The 25,067-nt window shown below is 33.6% G+C and overlaps 2 protein-coding genes and 1 long non-coding RNA gene across 3 annotated transcripts; all 3 read right to left on the bottom strand.

Moving 5' to 3' along the window:
* Positions 1-619: 619 nt before the first annotated feature.
* On the bottom strand, positions 620-1,523 carry LOC108995311. Its single transcript, XM_018970849.2, has 3 exons — positions 1,226-1,523; positions 1,005-1,141; positions 620-867 (listed from the first exon to the last, which is right to left on the bottom strand). Exons 1-3 carry the CDS (start codon positions 1,372-1,374, stop codon positions 794-796), a joined length of 360 nt encoding a protein of 119 aa, XP_018826394.1. The 5' UTR covers positions 1,375-1,523; the 3' UTR covers positions 620-793.
* A 2,844-nt stretch (positions 1,524-4,367) lies between these two features.
* LOC108995325 lies at positions 4,368-5,978 on the bottom strand. Its single transcript, XR_001996841.2, has 3 exons — positions 5,919-5,978; positions 4,762-4,845; positions 4,368-4,673 (listed from the first exon to the last, which is right to left on the bottom strand). It is a non-coding gene; the product is annotated as an uncharacterized LOC108995325 (long non-coding RNA).
* A 6,722-nt stretch (positions 5,979-12,700) lies between these two features.
* LOC108995346 (SCARECROW-LIKE protein 7) lies at positions 12,701-15,344 on the bottom strand. The gene is made up of 2 exons (XM_018970903.2): positions 15,173-15,344; positions 12,701-15,025 (listed from the first exon to the last, which is right to left on the bottom strand). Exon 2 carries the CDS (start codon positions 14,997-14,999, stop codon positions 13,152-13,154), a length of 1,848 nt encoding a protein of 615 aa, XP_018826448.1. The 5' UTR covers positions 15,000-15,025; positions 15,173-15,344; the 3' UTR covers positions 12,701-13,151.
* Positions 15,345-25,067: the final 9,723 nt, after the last annotated feature.

Here is a 25,067-nt window from a genome sequence, read left to right as displayed (position 1 = left end):
AACTTTCTAACAAACTGTGCTGAAATTGCTAACAGAATGCTTTCTAGAATCATCTGTTGGTTACAAGATTTGTTGATTTTGATGACTCGTGGCAGTTTGTTGCGATGAGGTGGCTTGCATGATGTGCTGCTGGGATGACTTCATTGCTTTTGCTTGATTCAATATTTTGAGCTAGCTAGCTAGACTTTAACTAAATTTTAACTATATCTAGTTCACTAGAAGTGCTCTTAAGCGTATATGTTCTCAAATATGACTACTAGATCACATTTTAAATATTAATTAGTAGAAACTTACAGTCATGTGTATCTTAAATTTTAAGATAGAGAAATCGAACATAAGTATTCATTGAGTAATGATACGCTTACAATGTTTTTTAATTATTTTATAATTCATTTCAAATCAACCAATGTAACACTTCATTATAAATAACTTCAATTTTACATAACTATAGACTATCATTCATTTTAAAAAGAGTGGTAAAATAGTTGCAGATTAATTATAAATTTATGATTTTTCTGTTTCGACCTAATTCTATCAAAGCAAGAAAACGCTTTAGAAAATTAGATAATATCATCCAGGATTTAACTCATAGAAACAGGTAAAAAAAAAAAAAACGAGAGAAAGAAAAAAGTGTTCCCAAGGAACATTAATCAATACATAGAAGGTTTTCGGAAGAAACATAAGCTCTAACAGCTCCACTACATGAAACAAAAAGAGTAGGAAAATACTTAATATTACAAGTAAACCACAAACTTATGTAGATTGATGTGATACGTCATATTACAAAATAATTCTACGATTTTGCGCTGGTCTGGTGTCGTGCCTTTTCCTTCTCCTTCACTTCGCTCCCGTGCGTCTTGTCATAAGCTTCATCCACATATATATTCAAAATTATATGCCCAATGTTAATTCCATTATGATCACATGAGAATTATAAGCCATGAAAAACTAAAATCGTATACGCATATTTATTTACGAACTAAGCTAAAGTTGATGCAAGTTACCAGGGTGATTTTCATGGATACTATTCTCGTTTTGCCCAGTCTTTGGAAGAGACTGGTTCTCTCCATATACCCCACCAAATCCTTCCTCATCCGATCTGGTGGCGTACCCTTCCCCGAACGAATCAGACATCGTGTCCCTTCCCAAACACAACCGCCAGGTTTCAATTAAACACAGTAAAACCTCAAAACATATTACTTAATTAAAACACAGTAGAACCTACCCATTTTTCTCATTTGGGTTCTTGCTGTCAGATTGGCTGCTAGCCATAGTTGTGACCTTCCTCAACACTCCGATTACAGAATTTCCAGTCGCTTTTCTGCTTGCGTTATAAGGCAGAGCAGCTCTAGCCGATCTGATTGCGTGATTCATCTTTTGCGTATTTTGGTCTTCTAATGGTATACCCGCTTAAATAATATACCCAACACTGAATGAATTGCAGAAAACACAGAATCAGCAACGATGATGTCCGATTCTTAGGGACCTATCCTGGTCGTACCTTAATGTACCAGAAAACCTGATTTCTACGCAGTGACACGTGGAATGCTATAGATAGCACACCAGTCATGATATTGAGAATTTGAGAGTGTTGAGGGTTACGTGGGGCTTTGCACATACGACCTGATATTTTGTGGGTGTAAAGTCACCCAAATGTCACGTTCAGGCCACCTTTCGTCGGCAGATATCTGAATATTTTAAGTTTATAAGCTTTATCGATGATATTTTGCTGCAGAATAGATAAAAAGCTGATGCGCACTTGGGCAGTGTAGGTAGGCCATTGTGATTTTTGCATCTGTTCTGTTATCGCCGCATTGGCTCGTGGTATTGACATCTTTCTCCGTTTTATAATCTTTAATTGGATCGTGGCTCAGAATATTAGATAGATATGAAGGCAGGTTTAGGCCCAACAAGGGCCATACGCCTAGGATTCATTAGCATGTTCTGCCCAAAAGCTTTGACCGGGCTGCTAACTTATTCACATATAAAGTTCAAGTTTTTTGTCTGCAGTAAAATGCTGTCGGTTCAGCTCTTCCACCGTTAAATATCCTAATCCAGCGAAAATAACCAGTAAGCATTTAATCCGATGAGAAAAATGGAAAGTTAACCAAGAGAGGAATACTATTTATCATTTCAATTTTTATTATCTTTTTATTATTTTATGATGTAGTATTAGATTATTAAAAATTATTTATTATATTTTATTTATAAATCTATCATTTAATGTCATATTACGAAATGATGATAAAAAAAAGAATAGTGAATAGATCTTTTCTAACGAAGAAGCACTGCATCCTAAATAAAGAATAGTGATATCTACACAATATATTTTATAATATATTTTACAATATATATTTTAAAGTGAGAATATTTTTATAAAGTAATATTATTTTTATACACTATTTTATTAAATTACTCTTTATTTTAAAATATGATTATACAATGTATTATGAAAAGTGACCTGTTTATTTTTCTTATGACAAAACTTCAAATTTTAACGGCTACATTCTAAAGTACGTGAAAATGAAGAAAAAAAAAAAAAACAGACTAGTCTACAAGCTCAGTCTACCGCTGTTTGGGTGTGTAGCAACTAACAAGTGGTTTTAATTTTTAAAGTAAAAACATCAGTGCAGGCCCCACTGTCTCTCCTAATTAGGGGACCACCCGACCGTTGCTGCAATAATAGACGTAAGCAAACACGTTAAAAAACGTCGTCGAGGGCACTGATAGAATCACCCCGTACAGATGTCGCATTCATTCGTCAATAGCCAGACTTCACTCTGTCTTAATTATGACACGCATACCAATACACACCCTTTAAGGTGACTCCATGATTACCCCTGCGGAGGCTACCTACCGGAGTGGTCAGAGTCCGAAGCTGTCGAGCTTCGTCACACTAAAATCTGAAACCGCGCGCAGAGGCAGAGGCTGGTCGTACTGATCAGTTAAACTGCCTCTTTGATCTTACTTTAAATGGCCATGCAGTTTTTGCGCAGAATCGCAGGCCAATGCTTTGAATTTGGTCACAGCGCTGCTTAAGGTGGCTGGCTCTGTTTGAATCCCAGTCTTTGAATGCGGAACACCTGGGCCCCTCCAAAAGTTGAACGCTTTCAAAAGAAAATTTTACTACTGGGCCACTGGCTCGGCCAACACAATCAACATTATCATCATTTGACTGCATGCAATCAAAATAAGTGAAAACCTTTTTCTCTTTTCTCTCTCTCTTTTTTTTTTTTTTTCCTCAGTTAAACTTCAACCCCGGTGGAAATTTTGGTGACGGTGGAATTCGTCTCTTCTGACGCATTTTGTAATTTGGATTTGACTTCCATTCCACAAAAACCGTTTTATGTCATCCCAACTTGTAAACAAAAGGGCTCAACCTTGAGCATCTTTAGAACACGTTTTGGGAAATGATAATTTGTTTTTTATAAATAATAATAATAAAATCGTTTGACTTGAATATTTTTTATTAAATTTTAAAAAATAGAGAAAAATATTATATAGTTAAAAAACTATTTGAATATAATTTTTATTTTAAAATTTTAAAAAATTATACTTTCTTTTGTTTTTAGTTGAAAGTTTAGAAAAACTATAGTGATTAACTAAAAATTAGATAAAAAAAAGTCAAAATTTTGAAATTAAAAAGTATTTTATATTTAAGAATAAAATTATAAGAGCTTTTGTGATTCGATAATAATTTTTAATCCCATCTAACTTCTCAAACAATCCATTTTTAAGTACGATATCATGTATTTTCACCCATCGACTTCTATGTCACATTGATCAATAGGGGTGTTAAACCGTTTCCAGATATCCGGTCATAACCGGATCTAGATATGGATTCGGATGGTAAAATTCGGGCGGATAACCGGATTAAATCCGGATCCGGATTGTAACCGGATATCCGGATTTAATCCGGGTTATAACTGGATAACCCGAATAAAATCCTGTTTTAAATTTTTAATTTTTTTAAAAAGACTTTAAAACTTAAAAAAAATGCTTTTATAGCACTTGTTTTTTTTTTTTTAAATATCTGATATGCTTAAATCGCCCAAATCTTTTTAAAATTATAATTTAAACACTTTTAAAAAAATTTTATAACAAGAAAATAAATTAACAAACAAAGTAAATAAAAATGCAAAATAAATAATATAGTTGTTACATCACAATGCAAAACATAAATTTACAAAAAATAAAATAAATAATAATACATCAATACTAATTAACTAAAACATAAATTTACAAAGAACAAAAGAAATAATAATACATCACAACTAATTAAACTAAAACATAAATTTACAAAGATCAAAATACATTAGTCTTCACATCTTGAATCTGGAAACACACTCCTTTATGAATTCTGCCAATGGGAGTTGGACCGTAAACTAAAGCACAGGTCACATGAACTCGATGGGACATAAATCAGGACCAATTATGGGAAGGAGCATTGTTAGTTGAAGCTCTATGTTAAGTTATAAACCAGCCTTGGAGTATCTATCATAAGTGGGAAGACTAATATACCTAGGAGAGGATGAGATTGAATAGTAACAGGGCTGCAAGTGATGCGCTATTGCTGCAAAAATAACACCAAGAGGAGGCTTTGCTGATGGGAACTCAGCCACTACCTCCAGGAGACTTCTCTGACTTCCAACAACCCATTTGGAATAGTCATCCTGGAAATTAAAAGCATGTTAAGCATTGACAAGAATACAACATAAGAAAGATAGGAGAAAAGAACAGGAAAAAAACTTATTTGATAACCTTCCCTTGAGGGGATGACAAAAACTTAAGCCTTTCTGCTTCACTAGGGTCAACAGCATGGGCAGCCAAAGCAATTAGAGCATCCTGGAAGTACAAACAATTAGGAACCAGTAAAACCAACAATTTAAGAAACAAAACAAAAATGGAAAGAAGTCTATTGTCCACTTTTTTAAGGCTTGAACACAAATAATACAGCTTGCCTTTTTTCATTTCATATAAACCAAACAAACAGAAGGAAAAATAATATCAATTCCAATGAATTATTACAAAAATAAAGGGAACCTTAAGCATTATTCAGTGACATTATTCATTGTTGTATACATAATAGCAATCAAGTGAAGAAAGATAGTTAATGCTGGATTTCCCAAAATCTACAAACTGTCTAGTAAGCATATTAGTCCAAGTAAGCATCTCTGCTTAACATAAGTGTATATATTGCAAATGCAATATGGATTCAAATATATGATATAATAATAGTGACATTAAAAACAATTGTAATTGTTAAATCATCAATTCTCTCATAAATATTTAACTGAAATAATAGGTAAAAAGTGTTACCAGGGTTCAAATAGAAGATTACATCTCCAATATCATTTAAGTTATGATTGTCCTAAATATTAAACTAATATTTCAAATATTCAATTGATGTCCTAATAGTAACAATGAATAAAAGGAAATAGATGAGGAAATTTGAGTTCAGTTTGTACATCCATCCCTATTTGAACGAACCATTATAGGGATTCACAAATGTTGTTCCAATCGACAGATAGCAAACTATAGCAATTTTTGCTTGTGCATTTTATTTTTATACCAACCCTCCACCACAATCCTCAACCAGGTAAGGGCACTACAAGTACAAGGCGTTCCTTTTGACAAACATGGGAAAATAATAAAGTGGGTCATTCAAAGTTTCCATCAAAAGCAGACGGAAATAGAAGGCATAATGCCATAAACCCATTGTAATAGCAAGAAAACTAAATCCCATGTGAAAAACAGAGCAAAGGAAAAATAATATAAACCAAACAAACAGAGTATTGCATAAAATAGTGATTAAAACTAAATCTCATGTGAAAAACAGAGCAAAGAAAAATCCTAAACAAATCTGAGCTTTTTTTGAGAAAAATCTGAGAAAAATTCCTAAGTAGAAAGAAAGATACCTTAACAACTTAGAGAGAGAGAGAGAGAATATGGATGATAGCCTTCGCGTGTCTCACCCAGATGCGCAAAGCACTTCGAAGTTTCTGTTTTCATGTTTCGGTGGGGTCGAAAGACTTGGGAGAGAAGACGGATTCGAGAAGACCTCGAGATGGAGAGAGAAGGAAGGAGGATTCGAGAAGACATCGAGACCGAGAGAGAAGACAGGCAGATTCGAGAAGACGTCGAGTCCGAGAGAGAAGGAAGGAGGATTCGAGAAGACGTCGAGACGAGAGAGCTGCTAAGTGCAAAGTTGCAAACCCAAAGCGATGTGAGAATATTCGAGAAAGGGGCGGATTTTTTTTTTTAAAAGACATGGTTACGGATAACCGGGTCACATAACCAGATCCGGAATCTTCTTAACCGCCCGGGTGTTATCCGGGCTGATAATCGCTCGGATGCACTCGGGTTTCCGGGTTCCGGACCGAAAAAAAAAACCTGTCCGGATGCACACCCTTATTAATCAATATCATTAGAAATAGTAAATAAATAACAATGAGTAATTCAAATTCTACCCCCAACACCCAAATTCGGGTTATCATAATTCATCCATTGATTCAAGAAAGCTATAGAAATTGAGGAAATTGCCCAAAAGAAAATATTAGTTTGAAGAAGAAATTACATTACTAGCTAGCTAGGTTCACCAGCAAGGTATTTATTCCCCACCTTCACACGTTTATATGAATAAAGAATAATGTACATCCTATGCTATCAATAGGTATCAGTTCATACCCCGTTGAAATCTGATTGCTGAAATTTTGTTGTATTACTAATTTTTGTTCGTCTTAGATGATGGTATAATTTTACAAATATAGATAATTAAGGGTGTCCATTGAAAATTCTTTGAAGTATAAAACAAATAATGGTGGAATAGAATATATATAGTTACCCATATTGTCCATATTCTTCCTACCAAATCCTCCAATTTCACACCTCACATCTCTTCTGATGGTGTTTTATCCCAATAATGTGCATCTTTATCTTTTAAAGGATAATGCTATTTTTTTTTTTTTATTTATTCCTAATCAAACAAACTGAAATTACTATTAGCTTTGCAACCCTCCATTAAATTTTAGGTTGTTTCCTACGTTAAATTGATATATAATATAATTCAAAATGCGGTTAACAATTTTCTCTTTTATTACCATTAGCTTTGCAACCCTCCAAATTTACTCTCCGTTTAGATACTTGAAATATCAATCTCAATAAAGATGTGAACAATAGTTAAATAATTTAAATTAAGATGTTTTATTTGATTTTGAAAAATGAGAGCAAAAAAAATTTAAATAGAAATATAATTTTTTAATATTATTAAATTTATTTTTGTTTTGAAATTTTAACAAGTTATATTATTTTTGGTGTTTTGTTTGAGAGTTTGAGAGAGTTGTAATGATTTAGTAATGATTAGATAAAAAAGTTAAAAATTAAAAATTAAAAAATATTTTGTATTTAAATAATATTTGAAAATAAAATATTTGAAAAAATTTAAAAATACTTGAAAATAATTAGGTTGCGAACGGAAAACAACCAGAGAGTTAAAACCTACGTTCTCAATTTTTATTACGTTTTTTTTTTTTAATTTCTTTGTTACTTTTATTTAAACGTTTTCTCCTCCTCTATCAAAACAAAGTTCTTCCATTGACGTATCTTCGTTTCGTTGTCTTATTATTTTCGAGACTTTTTGCCTTTCCTTTTTTGCTATCTTAAACGTTTACTATAACGTCTTTTTGCAAGGGTATTTACTTCTACTATTTTAAACGATTTTAATAGGGATGAAAATCGATGGTATTGGTATGGTTTTTGGATACAACCGATGCCGACGACTTCTAAAAAAATAGAGGAGCCATCAATCGTAACTGGTCGATGGGTAGGAGGAAACCGATCGAGACGGTTCTCGATCGGTGTCGGTTCCCCTAGCGATGATTATCTATTGAGAGAGAGAGAGAGAGAGAGAGTTGCATAGTAAATCAGATTCGGGAAAAAGAAAACTTATCTTGAAACGATGTCGATCCACTTAAGTTTAAGTGGAATGGTATCGTTTCAAACTTTTTTTTTTTCTTACGTTCTTAATAAAATGATTCCGTTTGGTTTAATGCCAAATGACATTATTTTCATTATCTGTTATAATATTTATTAACTAAAACGATGCGGTTCCACTTAAACTTAAATGGAACGGCATCGTTTCGATAAGGATATATTAAAAAAATATATATTCTTAGTATCAGTCGGTTGTTCCAACGCACACCCTATACCTTATGTGCAGACTGGGCTCACTAATTGAGATTGAACCGGTTCCTGGCTTGAGTTTTCTCTCTCCTGGATTTCCAGATGCGACAACGCCCCTCAACTTCACATGCCCCTCTCTCGTCGAAGCTCAAGCCTCTCAAGTCGAATGAACTTCATCAAGAAAGTTTCGAACTTCATCTGGAAAGCAAGCAGTGTAAAATAAGAGGAAAAATATTTCTTGTATGATGGGTATTTGATACTCAAAAAATCTCAATAGTATTGCTTCTCTTTCCAAATCAAATGTCGCATGGTGTGTGTGTGTATCAAAGTAGCAATAAAAGATTTATGGGTTGTATCAAATGAAAGGAGAAAGTTCCGAACTTCGGCATGTCTCAGCTTTAACAGCTTTTCTTCGGATAGACTGGCAGCCATAGCAGCTGAAGTAATCTACGAGTTTGACGGTGTTGGGGACCGACAGCGACAACTTGGTGATGATTATCGAGGCGAAGAACTAGAAGACAACGATGACAACTTCGAATTTGTTTTAGTTAAAAGGAGGCAAAGGGTCACAATGTGTTGTCCGTCCGGGTTCCGCTAAAGCAGCTGTTCGTTGAGGAACGCAATCAAAAGTTGTCAACGTTTTCAACGTCTTCGGAGCAAGAGGTGGAGGACAGGGTGGATGGGGTCCCTCCCGGAACGTACTGTATTTGGACTTCGAATAGTAATAACAACAGCTTGGCCAAAGCCTCCTCCAGCAAATGCAAGAAAAGCAGTTCCATTGGAACTGGACCCACGTTGGCATCAAAACAATGGAGGCTCTCGAGTTTTCATCGCAGATGCAACAACCAAGGCAAGGAATTGTTGGTATTCGAATGGGATGCAAAACAATATTACTCACAAAACATGCATTTTGAAAAAATAAATACACGTAAGATGTGTTACGGATCAATTGTGAACAGTGGCTAATCCGTGACAAAACTTAAATTTTTTTTTTTTATTATATCAGTTGGTTCAGCGGTCTGGTCCAGCTTTAAACTGAGACTAAACTACTAAACGTCAGTTTCTTCAAATTGACACCGCACCGCGACCGATTCTGTATCGATTAAGGCCGGTTCCTGATGCGGTCGGTCGATTCGCTCCAATATCATCGATTTTTGTACAGTCATAGTTTTTAACATGAGAAATTATATTTACAAATTCTAAATATTCAAATCTGTCACAAGTTTTTATATAAAAATGTATTCTACCATAAAAAGTGCGAAAATTTCATTTTTTCTTTTATAAAATTCACATTTTTACAAAAGACAGATGCCCTAGTTTAGCTTCCTGATAAAACTTTGGGCCTTCTGAAAGCAACCGCTTTATAAAATTGGAGCAATAGTAGCCTTTCATCTCCACAGCCCACTTACAAGTCTTAGGGCAGTTTGGGTAGTAATATTTATTATTTTATTATTAATTTTTACTTATTTTTATTATTATTTATTATTATTCAATATTCTATTATTATTTTTTTATTCACAATAATAGCAGTAAGAGTTCATTCATGAAATCAAAAAAAGAGATCACTGCGGGAGCAATTTGATTTCTCTGGCGGCAAAAATGATCGATGTCGGTGGTTTCACCAGCTTTCTCCATAGCTCTTTCTTCCAGCAGTTTTGTCCTCGTTAGTACTCATTATACCCACAACCTAAATATTATTTTGACTGAGGTCATTTTTATTAGATTAGTTAAAATTTAAATTTAATGAGTATTTAATTATTAAAGAGTAAAATATACTCACATTAGATTAGTTTAGCTAGAGTAACTTTCAAAATTTTTTTCAAATTTAAAAGTTACTATACATATATTAAATATATATTTTATTAATTATTTCTCTCTCATTTTCTTTCTATCACATATTTTATCACACTCATATACATTATTTAAAAAGAGTTATACTATATAAAAGCCTCATACCCCTATACATTATTTAAAAATATATAATTTTATTTTTCTATTCTTATATTTCATATTTCAATTCAATATGATATAGGGGGGTAAAAAAATAAAATTATATATTTTTAAATAGTTTGTAGAATGCATAACTTATGTTTAGAATTTTTAAAAAAGAGATAGAAGTACTCATGTCTGATTGCCATTACACCACCACCTTAATTGTTCTGTCCACGCACAATGTCTTGTTTTAAAGCCAGGCAGGCAAGCTAACGGTGGTAGGCAGACCTTCTCTTTATTACAAAAAGGAATGGAAAGTTCGTTGAAAAGCAAAAAGAAAACTCTTCATGTAGTGTTACGATGACAGGGAATTTGAGAGATCCTTGCTCTCCCATTTTGGAATAATCCTTTTTCCTTTAATGTCTTCAGCAGCAAATATCTTGCTCCCTGTAATAGAGATAAAAAAAAACAAATAGGACTCATAAACCGACTCACTCCAAGACAACTTCTTTTAAATAAACATCAAACCATTGTGTCCTAAAGACGCCTACTCAAACTACCACAACCTCAATGCTAATCCGAAAATCAAAGATACACAATCATAGATAAGTCTTTCGGGATACGATGGAGGCGGATGCATAACTACAGGTGACAGTATACCCCACAGACGCCGATGTAAATTGAAAAATGCTATTTTTTATCTATCCTTTTGACATTTTATATATTTTAATTTTTAAAAATTTTTAATTTTATTTAATAATTAAAGAAGTGATTATTAGTGTATTGATATTTTTTTATAATTTTTAAAAATATTTTAAAATAATAAAAAATATGAATAAAAACAATACTTTGAATTGATAATAAGCAGTGTTACTCAAACCGCAGAGTAGCACCGACCGAAGCAAATTAAGGCTGATTTTCAGAATATTGACCAACGCCGTCCTACTCATCGCCACTTAGATTGACTGGAACATCCCTGCCAAACTCGCAGAAATGATCGTGATTCTCTCTAGGTTCTGCTTTGGACAAGACAATTAACTTTGTTAAGGTAGATTTTTTCAAAAAAAAAAATACTTTGTTAAGGTAGGGTTGGACTATAACTTGAGACTCCGATTGATGTAGAATCGGAACAATCAGGTGAAGAGCGACAAGGTTGCGAGGTAACGGAAACTGACCTTTTAGCCCTAAACATGTAATCCTAGTTGTTAATGTTTTTCTTTTCATGTCAGTAGCAACTTGAGAAAAGTTGTGGCAAAATAAAAGCCTACGGTTCTGGTACTCCGTACTCGGGGGTAGGTGGTCGCTGTGACCAAACACAACAGACATCCAAAACCACTACGAAGTTAATTGGACCTGGTCACTTTAAAGTCAAATAAATGCAAAACTTGTGGTTTTACAGTGTTGGAGAAGAAAATCAGGGTGGAATATTACAACGAATAAGAGTGTCCAAGCACCATTCGGCTTTAATTTAAATTATTGTCACGGGCTCTTGATGCAATAACTTCATCGATTTTAAAGTCTAAAAGGGGTTCGACATCTGCAGAGTTTAGGGTTGGGGAAATAGGTTAAGCGTAGGTAGGATATCAGGGATGGGACTTGATGGGTTGAAATGTAATATAAATGTACAAGAGGTTGAAGTTTGAGGACTCGTACCAAACCTAAGAAAGTGCATTCTTTAATTATATGGGACCCTCTGCAAAATTAGATTTCAAAGTACTTCACAAAAAAAATTAAAAAAATGTGAATGTTTTACAATGACCACGAGGTGTCACAATCACTAGGACCATACACGGCAAATATCATGCAGTCCACTGCCTTCCTTGTCATGCACTGGCCCATTGATTCATAGAGGCCTGAAAATAGCCTGGTTTCTGTCCCTAATTAGCTCTCAGAGAAAGAAAGAAAGAGAGAGAGAGAGAGAGAGAATGAAAAGTACAGGCATTAAGGCCATCATCAAGAGGAAAATTGACCAATAGGCTGAGAAAAACAAATCCGATTGGAAGGGAAAGGCAGCAGGGCCCTCACAAAGGACGACAGAAAATAGTGGCAATGGGGGTTTGGAAAACAAGGACAGCCTCTAATAAGATTGAGAGAAACTACTACATAATAATACAGGCTACTCAACCAAATTAATGATCTTGGAGGCTTCAAAGTTTATTTATCTATCACACAAAGTAATTACATCCATAGAAAACCTCTATATACGTCAGAATCAAACACCAATTCAAGAAACGAAAATGCTTTTGCCCTTTGTTCTTTCTTCCATGCACTTTTTGTCCGATCACTAGCATGTAGCACGTTTCTTCAAGAAATCACGCTCCTGTATAGCTTATACTTAAGTAAATACTGTGCACAGAACTGAGAGATAATGACAGACGGACATTAAACTACCTTCAGCTCAGGTTTATAGTGACAAATCTTACAGACGGCATTAACATTGACCCAAAATCTCGCAGAACCCCCCACGCCCTCACTCCAGAACAGGTCGTCCAAAACATGAAAATCAAGAGCCAAGCAAAAATAAAAAAAGCAGAGAGAGAGAGAGAGAGAGAGAGAGAGAGAGTGTCTCCCTTGATCACAAAATCTAGTATCAGAGTCTATAGGGCCATTGGAATCGAATTAAAATAACATGAAAGGTTTAAATTTACATACAGAGACACGGACACTGGGGAAAAGAAACATTTTTCCTTTTTCCCCTTGATTTTCAATCCCCTTTTTTACAATTTGGCAGACTCAAGCCCCAAACATGTTACAAAAAGCCCAAACAAAAAAGCATAAAAGAACATTATGACGTTAATGAAGTCCCAAAAAAAGAAAAGAAGACATAAAAACTAAGCAAGAAGTGCAAGCTTCAATGGTTCTGGAAATGCAGTATTTTAATGCTATAGATTGTGATGAATACTACCTGTAATTTCACTAAGCATGACTAAGTTCCATAAATCTGTTCGTCAGTGGCGTATAGAAATACTAAGATGTTCCACATCGGAGAAAAAAAGACCTGGTGGAAACTATTACCGAGCTGAGGCCAGTACCCATCATCAACGCCACGACGAAACAGTCAGAAGTGGGACTTCGTTCCATGCCAGAGTGAAAAACCCAGGTGAAGATTCAACTAGAGAATACTTGGAGCTGTAGTTATAGTTCCATAGGAGGATCTTAGCCTGACTCACTGCATAATGGCTGAGGGCTACGGTCTCAAAACCAGCACTTTCGATCAAAACCCTCCAGTGCTCTTTGTCCTCCATGCGTTCCCTCTTGGTTCCCGATTCCTCAGGTCCGATCACTCCGGCAATTCGACGGCCCAGCAATAGTCTCTCCACTTTGAACCTCTCCGCTGAGTCTCGGCTCAAGTTGGGCTCGAGCGATTCGAACACGGCCGAGTAATACCTCAACGCGTTCTTGAACCGCTGCAAAAACCCGACCCGGTTTAAGCTAACTTCGTATTCCCCCAAAGTAAGAATCTTTGGATTCAGGGACTTGGCCAACCGGAGAGCCGCTTCGACGGCGACTGGGATCTCGTCTAATAGATTGTACAGCTGAAGCATGAAGTTCACGGCCAAGACCTCGTCCGGCTCAAATCGGAAACTCGACTCGTTTAGTTCCTCAATTGGAGTCAGGATAGGTTCGAAAACGAAGTTCATATCAAGAATATCGGCAAACTCGCGCAGCCGATTTCCGGTTGCCAATAGAGATGCCGCCGGAGAATTCCCGAGCGCTGGGGCTGGTATGCCCGAGATTCGAATCATAGTGGGCTTTCCTGTGGACCGGGTCGCCAGAGCTTGTAGAAGCGCGGCCCATTGAACCCCTTGAACGATGCCGAAATCCACTATGTGAATCTTGGTTGCCCTCTCTGTAGCTTCTAGGATTGCTTGGTTCGCTGTTAAATGTGCAAACTTCGAATACGGGCACGCATCGTTCAGAGCTTTGTAAGTCAGTGTGAAATCCTCGGAAGCGCTCCCTTCTTCACTCACAATCAAGCTTTTCTCTGCTTGAACAGACAGTCTGCTGTAGAGTGCCTGAGAGAAGTGATAGGCAACCCTCTCAGTTGGATCTCCGCGCTCCGACACGAATTTCCCTAGTGCAATCAGGGATTTCACGGCACGATCTGGTTCGGACTCCGTAAGTCGAGCACAGTCAAGGAGCTTTCTCAAAAGTGGCGGCGCAGACTCGACTTCCAGAGAGCAGCTAGATACGGAGACCCTAACGACGTCGTTCTTGTGCGGGCTCGGCAGTGAAGTGTTTGTTGGCTTCGCGTCCTTAATTACCGCAGGTGATGGCTGTGGTTGTGGCTGAGGTGGGGTCCACGAGGGTACCTGCGGTTGAATAGATGGGCTTGGAGTCGGACTCTTCTGAGTATCCGAGAAGATAACGCGGTTGAGATCCGAGCACGGGACACTGAGTCGATTCGGGCAGGCGGTAAATGGATCCGTACCGTAGAGTCCGAAATCAGCATTGTTCGGCCAGGCGTCGTATCCTGTGGGCAGATTGGAACTATCCGTTGAATCTCCACCGCCCATTAAGCTATCCATCCACTCGTCAGAGTCGAACTCGCCACAAGGACCGCCACCAAACTCCGTAAATCTGAACCCAGTAGAGTGGTGCTCCAGGTTCGGAAACTGAAAGCCCGGTTCTCCGGCATCTGCTCCGCCGCCGACTTGAAAAGGGTCGGAGAACCCCGTACCCGTGAGCCCGAATCCCGAATTTGGAGACCCGGACAAAGTGTGGTGAGTATTGTTCCAGGGATTCAGGGAGAGAGGATTGATCCCCACGAGATGTTGTTGCTGGTGGTGGTGTTGCTGCTGCTGTTCCTCTCGCTGTTGTTTCTGCTTGATGACCTGCTGAGCAATCGCCATGAGGTTGCCACTGTCCGCACACATATATGCCATTATCCGGCCAAATCCCGCCGGGAAAACTGCACTCACATTACCACCCAAACAAAAAGATCAGCAAGAGAGCGAGCGTTGCGTGAGCATTTTTCACAAATTATATTTATAGCCTAGGAAGAAAGACACAGAAAAACAAGATTGAGGAAGAGAGAGAGGAGAGATTTGGGACGTACTGTAGTTTTACAGAACGAAAGCTCAACCCCAGATGGAGGACGAGCGGTGATTAAAGTTGCTCAAAAAGAAAAGAGAGCTCCACACCTTTTACGCTCAGATTAGAAAAACAGTGAAGATAGAAAACTAGAAAAGAAATGATGAGAAGCTGAAAACCCCTAGCCCCACTGCTCTTTCTCAGCTCCTACTCCCCCAGAGACCCCTCACTATTTGTATGACGTGGCTCCAAACGACAGCGGGCCCCGAACTCCTCGATATGACAACACCAGGTCATCTTGCCACGTGTACCACCACTTTTCTCCCCTCCCGCTCTGTTCGGGGTCCTTGATGTATAGGTACCCGACCCCACTTCCCTACCTCAGTCATGACACGTCCATATACGGCGCGTCGTTATCGCCGTCTCCATGACGTCATCGCTCGTGATCTTCTCGGGAAGCGCTAGATAATCCTCACCGCCCATTCTGACGATCTAGCCAAATTCTCTCTCAAACGGACCACGCCGCTCTCGTTAACGGACTAAAATATATATTTTTGGGTACCAGAGGTACGCTATTATTATCAAATTTAATTAGTATAATTTAATATTTCTAGTAAATATTTAAAGGATCGTGCTACAGCCCCGCTGGGGGCTCCGCGGGGGCTGTAGTGTATTTTTATATGTGTTTTTTTTAAGTTGTTTTTTATATAATTTTTTTTAATATTTTTTAATATTTTTTATAAAATAAAATAAATTTAGAACATTATTAAAAACACTTTTTTAATCAAGAAGTAAAAAAAAAATTATTAAAAAATACTTCCTTAATCACGAAGTAAAATAAAAAATCATATAAAAATATTTTATATTTTACTTCGTGATTAAGCAAGTATTATTTAATAATATTATAAATTTTTTTATTTTTTAAAAATATTTAAAATCATTAAAAACATCTACATAAAAAAAGAATTAAAAAATACACATAAAAAAATACACTAGAGCTCCAGCGGGAGCTCCCAGCGGAAGCCCCCAGCGGGAGCTCTAGCATTTTCCATATTTAAATAAGGCATTACATTATTTATTTTAGGTGTTCATTTTTTCAAATTGGTGTAGTGGATATATTCCTGAAAGTTTTAAATTATGATGTTGAAATGAGTTGAGTTGAGATGATAAAATATTATTAAAATATTATTTTTTAATATTATTATTATTTTAAAATTTGAAAAAGTTGAATTATTTATTATATTTTGTATTGAAATTTTAAAAAATTGTAATGACAAGTTGATATGAGTTGAGAGGAGTTAAGTAACCAAACGAAGCCTAAAGATTTAAAAAATTAAAATCTTAAAATGTAAGTTATAGATAGCTGATTATTCTAACTTATAAATAAAAGAGTTCTGATTTTATATATTTGGAGTTTTAAATTAGTTTATTATATATACTTAGGCCTTATTTATATTTAGAAAATGTTTCGATTGATCTCATCTCATCTCATTATTATAATTTTTTTAAAATTTACACATAAAGTATAATAAACAATTCAATTTTTTCAAATCTTGATTCAATTTTTTCAAATCTTAAAATAATAATAATATTAAAAATAAGATTCTAAAAACATTTTTTTTAATTTTTATCTTTTATTTAAAATTATCTCATATCATCTTATCTCTAAATTTAAACTAGCTCTTATAGGTAAGCTTCGCTATTCTATTTTTAAAAATTAAGAAAAATTTGAAACTTATATATAAAAAAAAACTTTTATTGATAGGTTCTATTTTTTTTTAAATAAATACGTGAAATTTACATACTTTTAATACTATCACGAGGTGACAAGTATAATGACATTCTTAGGACTCTTTTGGCTAGTGAGATAAGATGAGATGATTTTAGATAATTTATAAAGTATTATTATAATATTATTTTTTAATATTATTATTGTTTTAAAATTTAAAAAAATTGAATTTTTTTTATATAAAAATTTAAAAAAATTATAATAATAAAATAAAATAAATGAAAATAGTCTGAATTCAAACATCACTTAAAGAAGGATAAGTGAAAAATCAGTCTTATTAGATGACACGTATACTAATTAGAAAAAGATAAATAAAAAATGATTATATTGAGGTGAAAGTTGGAGGATAAAAAAGGAAGGGGGGAAAGGTGAAAAAAACGCCGTAGTGAGTGGTCTATATTTTGATGAAAGTGGATGGCTTTTGGCAATTGGGGGTGTCCCTTCTTTTTGGGCGGCGAGTCGGCCCAGTCAGACCAGCTGGGGCCCATATGCTATGGGGACGAATGGGGGAAAGGTGGGGGTGGGGCCCACATGGGTAGTGTTTTGGGCCAACGGGAATGCAACAAGTGAGAAAAGCAACGGTGGAGGAGATTTTGACGGGAATAGATTACAACCCCGCGAAAGCAACCGCACACGAGTCACGGCTTCTTTGTGGTGGTCTCTACCATGGCCAAGACCCCCGAGTCAACTCGCAACCTCTAGATCATGAGACCCTACCATGATATTTTCTAGTTATTCTTTTCTCCTTTACTTATTTATATAATATACTATCGACTAATATTATATATTAATTTAAGATACGTAAATCAGTTAGATTGTTTGAATGAAAGTGGAATTCATCATCAAAAATTGAATTTTTTTATGTACGCTATACTCTTTTTTCAAATAATTTTTACGAGACTTGCGTATCTTAAATTTATAAAAATTTATTTTCTTAATGCCTTTTATAAAATGTAAAATATTTATTCCATTATTTCTAATAAAGAATTACGTGTGCACCCATATTAAATTGAACTTCATAATATCATTAAGGCTATATTTAGTTGGTTGAGTGATCTCAATATATCTCAAACTATTTATTGATGGAACCTTCTATTTTGTTAATTTTTTATAAAAGAAAATTCAACTCGTCTCAATATATTTCATATATTTAAATATATATATCAACTAATTTACATTTAAACACATCTCAATTAGATTAATAAAATATTATTATTTATAAATCAACTCAAATTATCTGAAATCACCTCATCATCTAACCCAATCTATGGGTTTTTATTTTTTGGGTATAAAATAATGTTGTAAAATATGAGTTCTTTTTGGCCTCTTAGACTGAAACTATCTACAAATCAGTGTATTAATATAATAAGCACACAATTTGTTGTAAAATCAATTCAATAAAAAAATTATATCAATTAATTTGAAAAATCTTTACATCACTAATATGTTTAACATGTTAATAAATCATTTTTTTCATTTAATTTTGTCCAGAGAAAAAAAATATATATATAAAAAGATAATTGGAGGCTGAATTATGTTGATTAAAAAATAAAAAAAAAACCTTTGACTAATAAGTAGTAGTACAGCATGCATTATAAAATTATTTTTATATAACCTCTTTATTATTAGTATTTTTCTTTTGCAAAAGCGGACGTCTTAATCCGCCGTCACTGGTTGGATGATAAGACACGAAATCAAAGCAATCCATTCGTAGCTTATCTTCTACATACTGAAAGCCCCACCACTGAAACCAAATCCTTAACCCTTTTTTTTTTTTTCTCTTCCTTAATCTTCTTTCCACACTTCTTTAGCAAGCATGGTTCCTAGTTATTGGCATCCAAAAACCTCTCCATCTCCACTGCTAACAAAAAGAAACCCTCCCCCATGCAATTCCCTTTTGTTCAAGGGCCACTGTTTCTTTAATCCCTGCCTCTTTTTGTTTAGTTCTTGAAGGTGATCATAAGCCAGCAGCTATGAGTTCCGAGGAGCGTCAACTAATTAAACTTGTTCAATTATAGGCCAAAAGGTAGGGTTTAAAGTGTGTACGCTACAAGAAAATTGATTATTAGTGACTAACTATTTTTAATGAAAATAATTATTCTATGTCAAAATGAGTATATTTTTATCCTAAATAGTTGTTTTCGTCATAATAATCCGTCACAAATACTTATTTTTTATAGTAATGCGCACTATAAAATTATCAAAATTACGATGAAATAAAATAATAGAAGTTCTAAAGTTCTGTAAAAAAAATAATGTTAAATACTATATTTTCATTCCAATAGGTAAAACGTGAGATTCTTATATTATTCAATATTTTTATTTTAAAAAAAATTAAAGGTAGATGAGTAATATTACGCAATCATAGTGGGATGAGAATTAGGTATGTGAAATTCTTCTTATCTTATACTTTAGTATAAAGGATATCAAAAATTAAATAACTGAAAAAACTACATTTTAAAAAGAGATTTTAGTCTTGATCAATTCACGAATCATACCACTATCGGCTAGATATTTAGGATTATCCAATACAGTTTTGTTAAAAATTATGAGCAGCTTGTATTTTTACATCACCTATCTAATTTAGGGCCAAAACCAAAAGGTAAAAACCCACCTGGAGGAAAAGATGCACATATATTCATGTATGTATGGTATGGTATGCATGGAAGACATGGACGGTACCTGAGATCAGAGAAGTAATGAAATTCAGTTGAACATTAAAGCATTAATGACAATGACCAATAATATAATGTTACATAGTCGATCCTTCGAAATGGAGAGAGAACCATGCTTTCAATGTTTTCTTGAACATGGTAAAAAAATTCGTTTTCTATTTAATATAGATCATATTACTCTGCTGTCATATTTTTTTTGTCCACCTATTAGGTTGGTTTGGAATTTAGATTTAATACATATAAATTCAGTTCAGTCTAATTTTAAGTTAAGTTTAACATCTAAATATTCAAATTTCAAATCATTGAATTCATTTTAAGTTTTAACTCAAAACTTCTTTATGCACAAGGTCCACAACTTTTTTCAACTTTCTGTAAATATATTTAAACTCATCTGAATATCTAAATTCATTTTAAGTGGACTTTACAAAACTCACTTCATCATCTCAAATCATTATTATTCATAAAAAATTCAACTCAACTCAACTCAACTCGCAAACGGAACCGATATTTCTTTTTGTGTCTTTCTTCTATTTGGATATAGGATTTTTATTTTTTATTTTTATTTTTAGATATAAAAGGATATATATTGCATATTAAAAAACACAATTTATATCTCTCGACAGGGTCATGAGGCAAGTAGATTAGAGGTGGGATAAAAGTTGGTTTGGGCCACCAAAAATAAGAAGAAATTATTTGAAAAAGGGGTCTGTATTGTATACACGTACGGAACCCTAATGTGAACAGTAATTAATTTAATTTAGTGTTAAAAAAACATTAATTTAATATTGTGGAAGTGAGGGGTCCATATACATGAATGACTAGCATTGCCCAAAAACAATTCATCCACCCATAATTAGATTTGGAGTAATAGAGTTTGAGATAAGGCATTATTATTATGAACTAATTACACTCGAACGTATCTTAACAAATCTATTGTCATATCTGTACAGCAGCTGCGTATCATTTTATAGGAGTAATATTCTTGATTTAACTTGCTATGTCTTCTGGCTGTTGTCAATATTCTTGATTTTCATGTCTTATCCACTAATAATATATATATATATATATATATTCACACACACAAAAAGAAAAAAAAAAGGAAAAAATAAATAAATAATGCAACTTGTTTTGGATAACATAGAAATATGAATCAATAACCATTATTATTAAATTATCAATATTTTTACATGATTTTAAACTCCAAAATGTCAAAGTTGATAGCTTATAATTTATATAATCTATTAAAATTGTGCGACACCACTTCTTCTTTTTTTTTTTTAATCTAGAATTGGAGGAAAAGTTTTATTTGTTAATTTCTTATTATTAATTGGTATAATGTGTCCATTTTCATATTTTAGAGTGGGAAGTGTTAAAATCTTGGGTAATGATACCCTTACTATCTCACTACTTCTTGTTTACTACCTAAGCTTACGTGGTTTTATTTTTTCTTCTTCTTCTGTTCTGTCTTCTGCCCTTCTGCTTTGCCTTATGTCATAAGTTTTATGTCCGACTATCAGAGATTCAAATCTCTTAACTTTAAGAACATATCTCTTAGTTCCTTCTCTCCTTCTGAGATTCAAATCTCTCTATCAGTTTTATTTTTCTTTTAGAACTCAAAACTACAATTTTAAGACTCAAAACTACAATCTCAGATCCTACATTTTCACACCTCTCATCTCCATCGTGAACCAGACGGAGCCTCCTCTCCATCACAGAAGGGCAGAAGGTAGAGCTGAAGGTAAAAAGAAATAAAGTAGGGCTGAGCAAAAATCCGACAATCCGACTCCGAATCCGGCTCCGCTCCGGCTCTGCTCCGATTCCGCTCCGGCTCCGACTTGTCGGAGTCGGAGTCGGAGGTTTTTTCTTCTTGGAAGTCGGAGTCGGAGTCAGATCCATTGAAGATCCAACTCCGCTCCGATCCGACTCCGATCCTCCGCCTCCGCCTGCGCCTCCGCCTCTGCCTCCGAATCCGCCTCCGACGTCGCCCTCCGACTCCGCCTCCGCCTCCGATTTTATACATATTTTATAAAATATGTGTTTTTCTATATATTAATTATTTAAATTTTATACAACTATATCTTATATAGTTAGTTAAACTCAATAATATACTAGTTAAATAATATATTTATACTATAATATATAGACTAAATTGACTAATAATAGTTTAGTATATGACTATATGTAAATATCATACTATTACAAATTTACAATATTACTACCATGTAACACTAAATTACTAATATATAAATATAATAGCATATAATACTAATAACTAATGTATATATAATATACTATAAACACTAAGATGAATAATGACATCGACATATAATATTGTAATACTAATGTATAAACACTAATCTATAAATTTATAATAACATATAATACTAATGTATAATAACTAAAGTATTATTCATATAAATTACTAATAGTCTAATAGTATTAATTACTATATATAAATTAGTAAACCACTTTAAGCCTATATATAAATGACTATATAAATTAATGTAGTATCAATTACTAATACTATATTACTATATGATACTATTAAGTTATTAACTATAGTGATATACTAGTATTAGACATTAAGTGTACTAATACAATACAGTCAATATAGTCAGTATAATACTAATATACTAATACTATTATATAGTTATACTAAATTAATAATATCACTACTAGTATAACTAATATCACTACTAGTATAACTAATATTAATACTAATACTAATATACTAATACTATTATATAGTTATACTAAATTAAAATCATTATAGCAAGTACTAATACTAATATAGACTATAGTTATAACTTGTAGTATCATAATTATACTAAATCACTATAACTTATACTAATATAGTTATACTAAATGACTATAACTATAACTATATATATTATATAGTATTAATATCACTATTAGTATAATATATAGTATTAATAATAACTAATAGTCTAATACTAATATAACTAGTATAACTAATATTAATACTAATACTAATATACTAATACTATTATATAGTTATACTAAATTAAAATCATTATAGCAAATACTAATATATAGTTATTCTAATCACTACAACTAATTCTAATACTAATATAGACTATAGTTATAACTTGTAGTATCATAATTATACTAAATCACTATAACTTATACTAATATAGTTATACTAAATGACTATAACTATAACTATATATATTATATAGTATTAATATCACTATTAGTATAATATATAGTATTAATAATAACTAATAGTCTAATACTAATATAACTATTAGTATAACTAATATCACTACTAGTATAACTAATATTAATACTAATACTAATATACTAATACTATTATATAGTTATACTAAATTAAAATCATTATAGCAAATATTAATATATAATTATTCTAATCACTACAACTAATTCTAATACTAATATAGACTATAGTTATAACTTGTAGTATCATAATTATACTAAATCACTATAACTTATACTAATATAGTTATACTAAATGACTATAACTATAACTATATATATTATATAGTATTAATATCACTATTAGTATAATATATAGTATTAATAATAACTAATAGTCTAATACTAATATAACTATTAGTATAACTAATATTCATATATAATAATATATATCATATATTTTTTTTATGAATCTTCATATATATATATAATATAAAATAGATTCATATTAATTAGTATATAATGTATATTAGTATATTACTATAGTAACTATTCATTATAAATTTTTTTTTTTTTAAAAAAAAACCTATTCATTACAGCAAAAACGGCGCCGTTGGATACCTGGGAGGGTATTGAATTTAGGTCTGCAGTGCAGCCTACGGGTTCCAAGTTTCCAACTTCGAACTCGCACCCTCTCTCTCTCGCAGCGCCGCAGCCCTCTTGGCTCTCTCGCCAGTCGCCCTCTCTCTCGCGCGGCGCCACAGCCGGCGCAACTCTCTCGCACAACTCCTCCCTCTCGCAAAACTCCTCCCTCTCGCGAAGCCCGTCCCTTGCGCAGCCCTCTCGCAGAACCCCTCTCTCGCAGAACCCCTCTCTCGCGCAACCCCTCTCTCGTGCAGCGTCTCCCTCGCACGGCCCTCTCGCAGAGCCCCTCTCTCGCCGACTCTGCTCTGACTTCGCTCCGACAAGTCGGAGTCGGAGTCGGAGCGGATTATGTAACTCGCGGAGTCGGAGTCGGAGGTCGGATTCGACCTCCGACAAAGTCGGAGTCGGAGTCGGAGGATGGGCCCTCCGACTCCGAACCAATCGGTGCTCAGCCCTAAAATAAAGTCACGTAGGTTTAGATAGTAAACATATAGTAAAAGGGTAGTATGGGTATCGTAACCCTAAAATCTTATACTTTGATGGCAAAGTACAGAACTATTGGATAATGGAAAGTAAATACTTTCCCCAATAATTTTGAATTTTTTGGGAGTCCTGTACTGTATTTAGAGGAATATTTTACCTTTCAAACCTAAAATTATTTATAAAATCTAGTTTCAACTGACATATAACGTCAAGAAAGACAAAGTAATTAGATTAATGATAATATATTATTTGTCACAATTTAAGGAATTACTAAATATAATATATTATTTATGTTATATTTCATTTTGAATTTATCATTTTGAATTATATCTGTTAAAGCTCGTTTGGATACAGAAATCATCTCATCTCATCTTATCATTATAATTTTTTCAAATTTTCATATAAAATATAATAAACAATTCAATTTTTTTAAAGCTCAAAATAATAATAATATTAAAAAATAATATTTTAATAATATTTTATTCAACTCATTTAAAATCATCTAATCTCATTTCACTATCCAAACGAGACGTATAATATATTTTAAGTAACTGTCCAGAAAACATATAAACTACCTAAAATCTATCACAAAGGATTAAGGATGAAAAACTTTAAAATAAAGAAAGAGAATAATCAATCCAAATATGATCAAAGCCATTATAATATTTTCAAGTTAAAACAAAATGTTAAGCAATTATTTAAATCTTCCTTTGTAAATGATGACGCAATGGTGATTTTTATTTTTTTAATTTTTTAATTTTTTAATTCATTCAAACTTGCAATGAAGTGGTGGCTTGATTGATCGAAAGACTGCTTTTTTGAAAAAAAAAAATTAAAATTAAAAGAACAAAGGTAACGTAGTATACAGAAGGGCAGAAGCAAGTAGGCGACACAAGTGGCTTTTAATTGGAGTGAGGATAGAGAAACACGTTGGGTACATGTTAGTGGAGAACACTGTACCTTTGACAATCTGAATAAGCTACTCATGACTTCCTCTCTATAATTCTACCATTTCCATATATTTTACACCAAAGATTGTACTCACCAATTAGTCACTCATCCACGACCATAATTTGCACTTTAAATCATACAACATTAATTTTTTCAAACATACCTAGGCCCCACTTTGCCATAGCTGACTGGTATTTGTC

Source organism: Juglans regia, chromosome 7 (genome assembly GCF_001411555.2).
Source record: "Juglans regia cultivar Chandler chromosome 7, Walnut 2.0, whole genome shotgun sequence".
Lineage (NCBI taxonomy): Eukaryota > Viridiplantae > Streptophyta > Magnoliopsida > Fagales > Juglandaceae > Juglans > Juglans regia.
The sequence above is the reverse complement of the archived record's forward strand: the minus strand, read 5'-3'. Positions and strand labels throughout refer to the sequence as shown.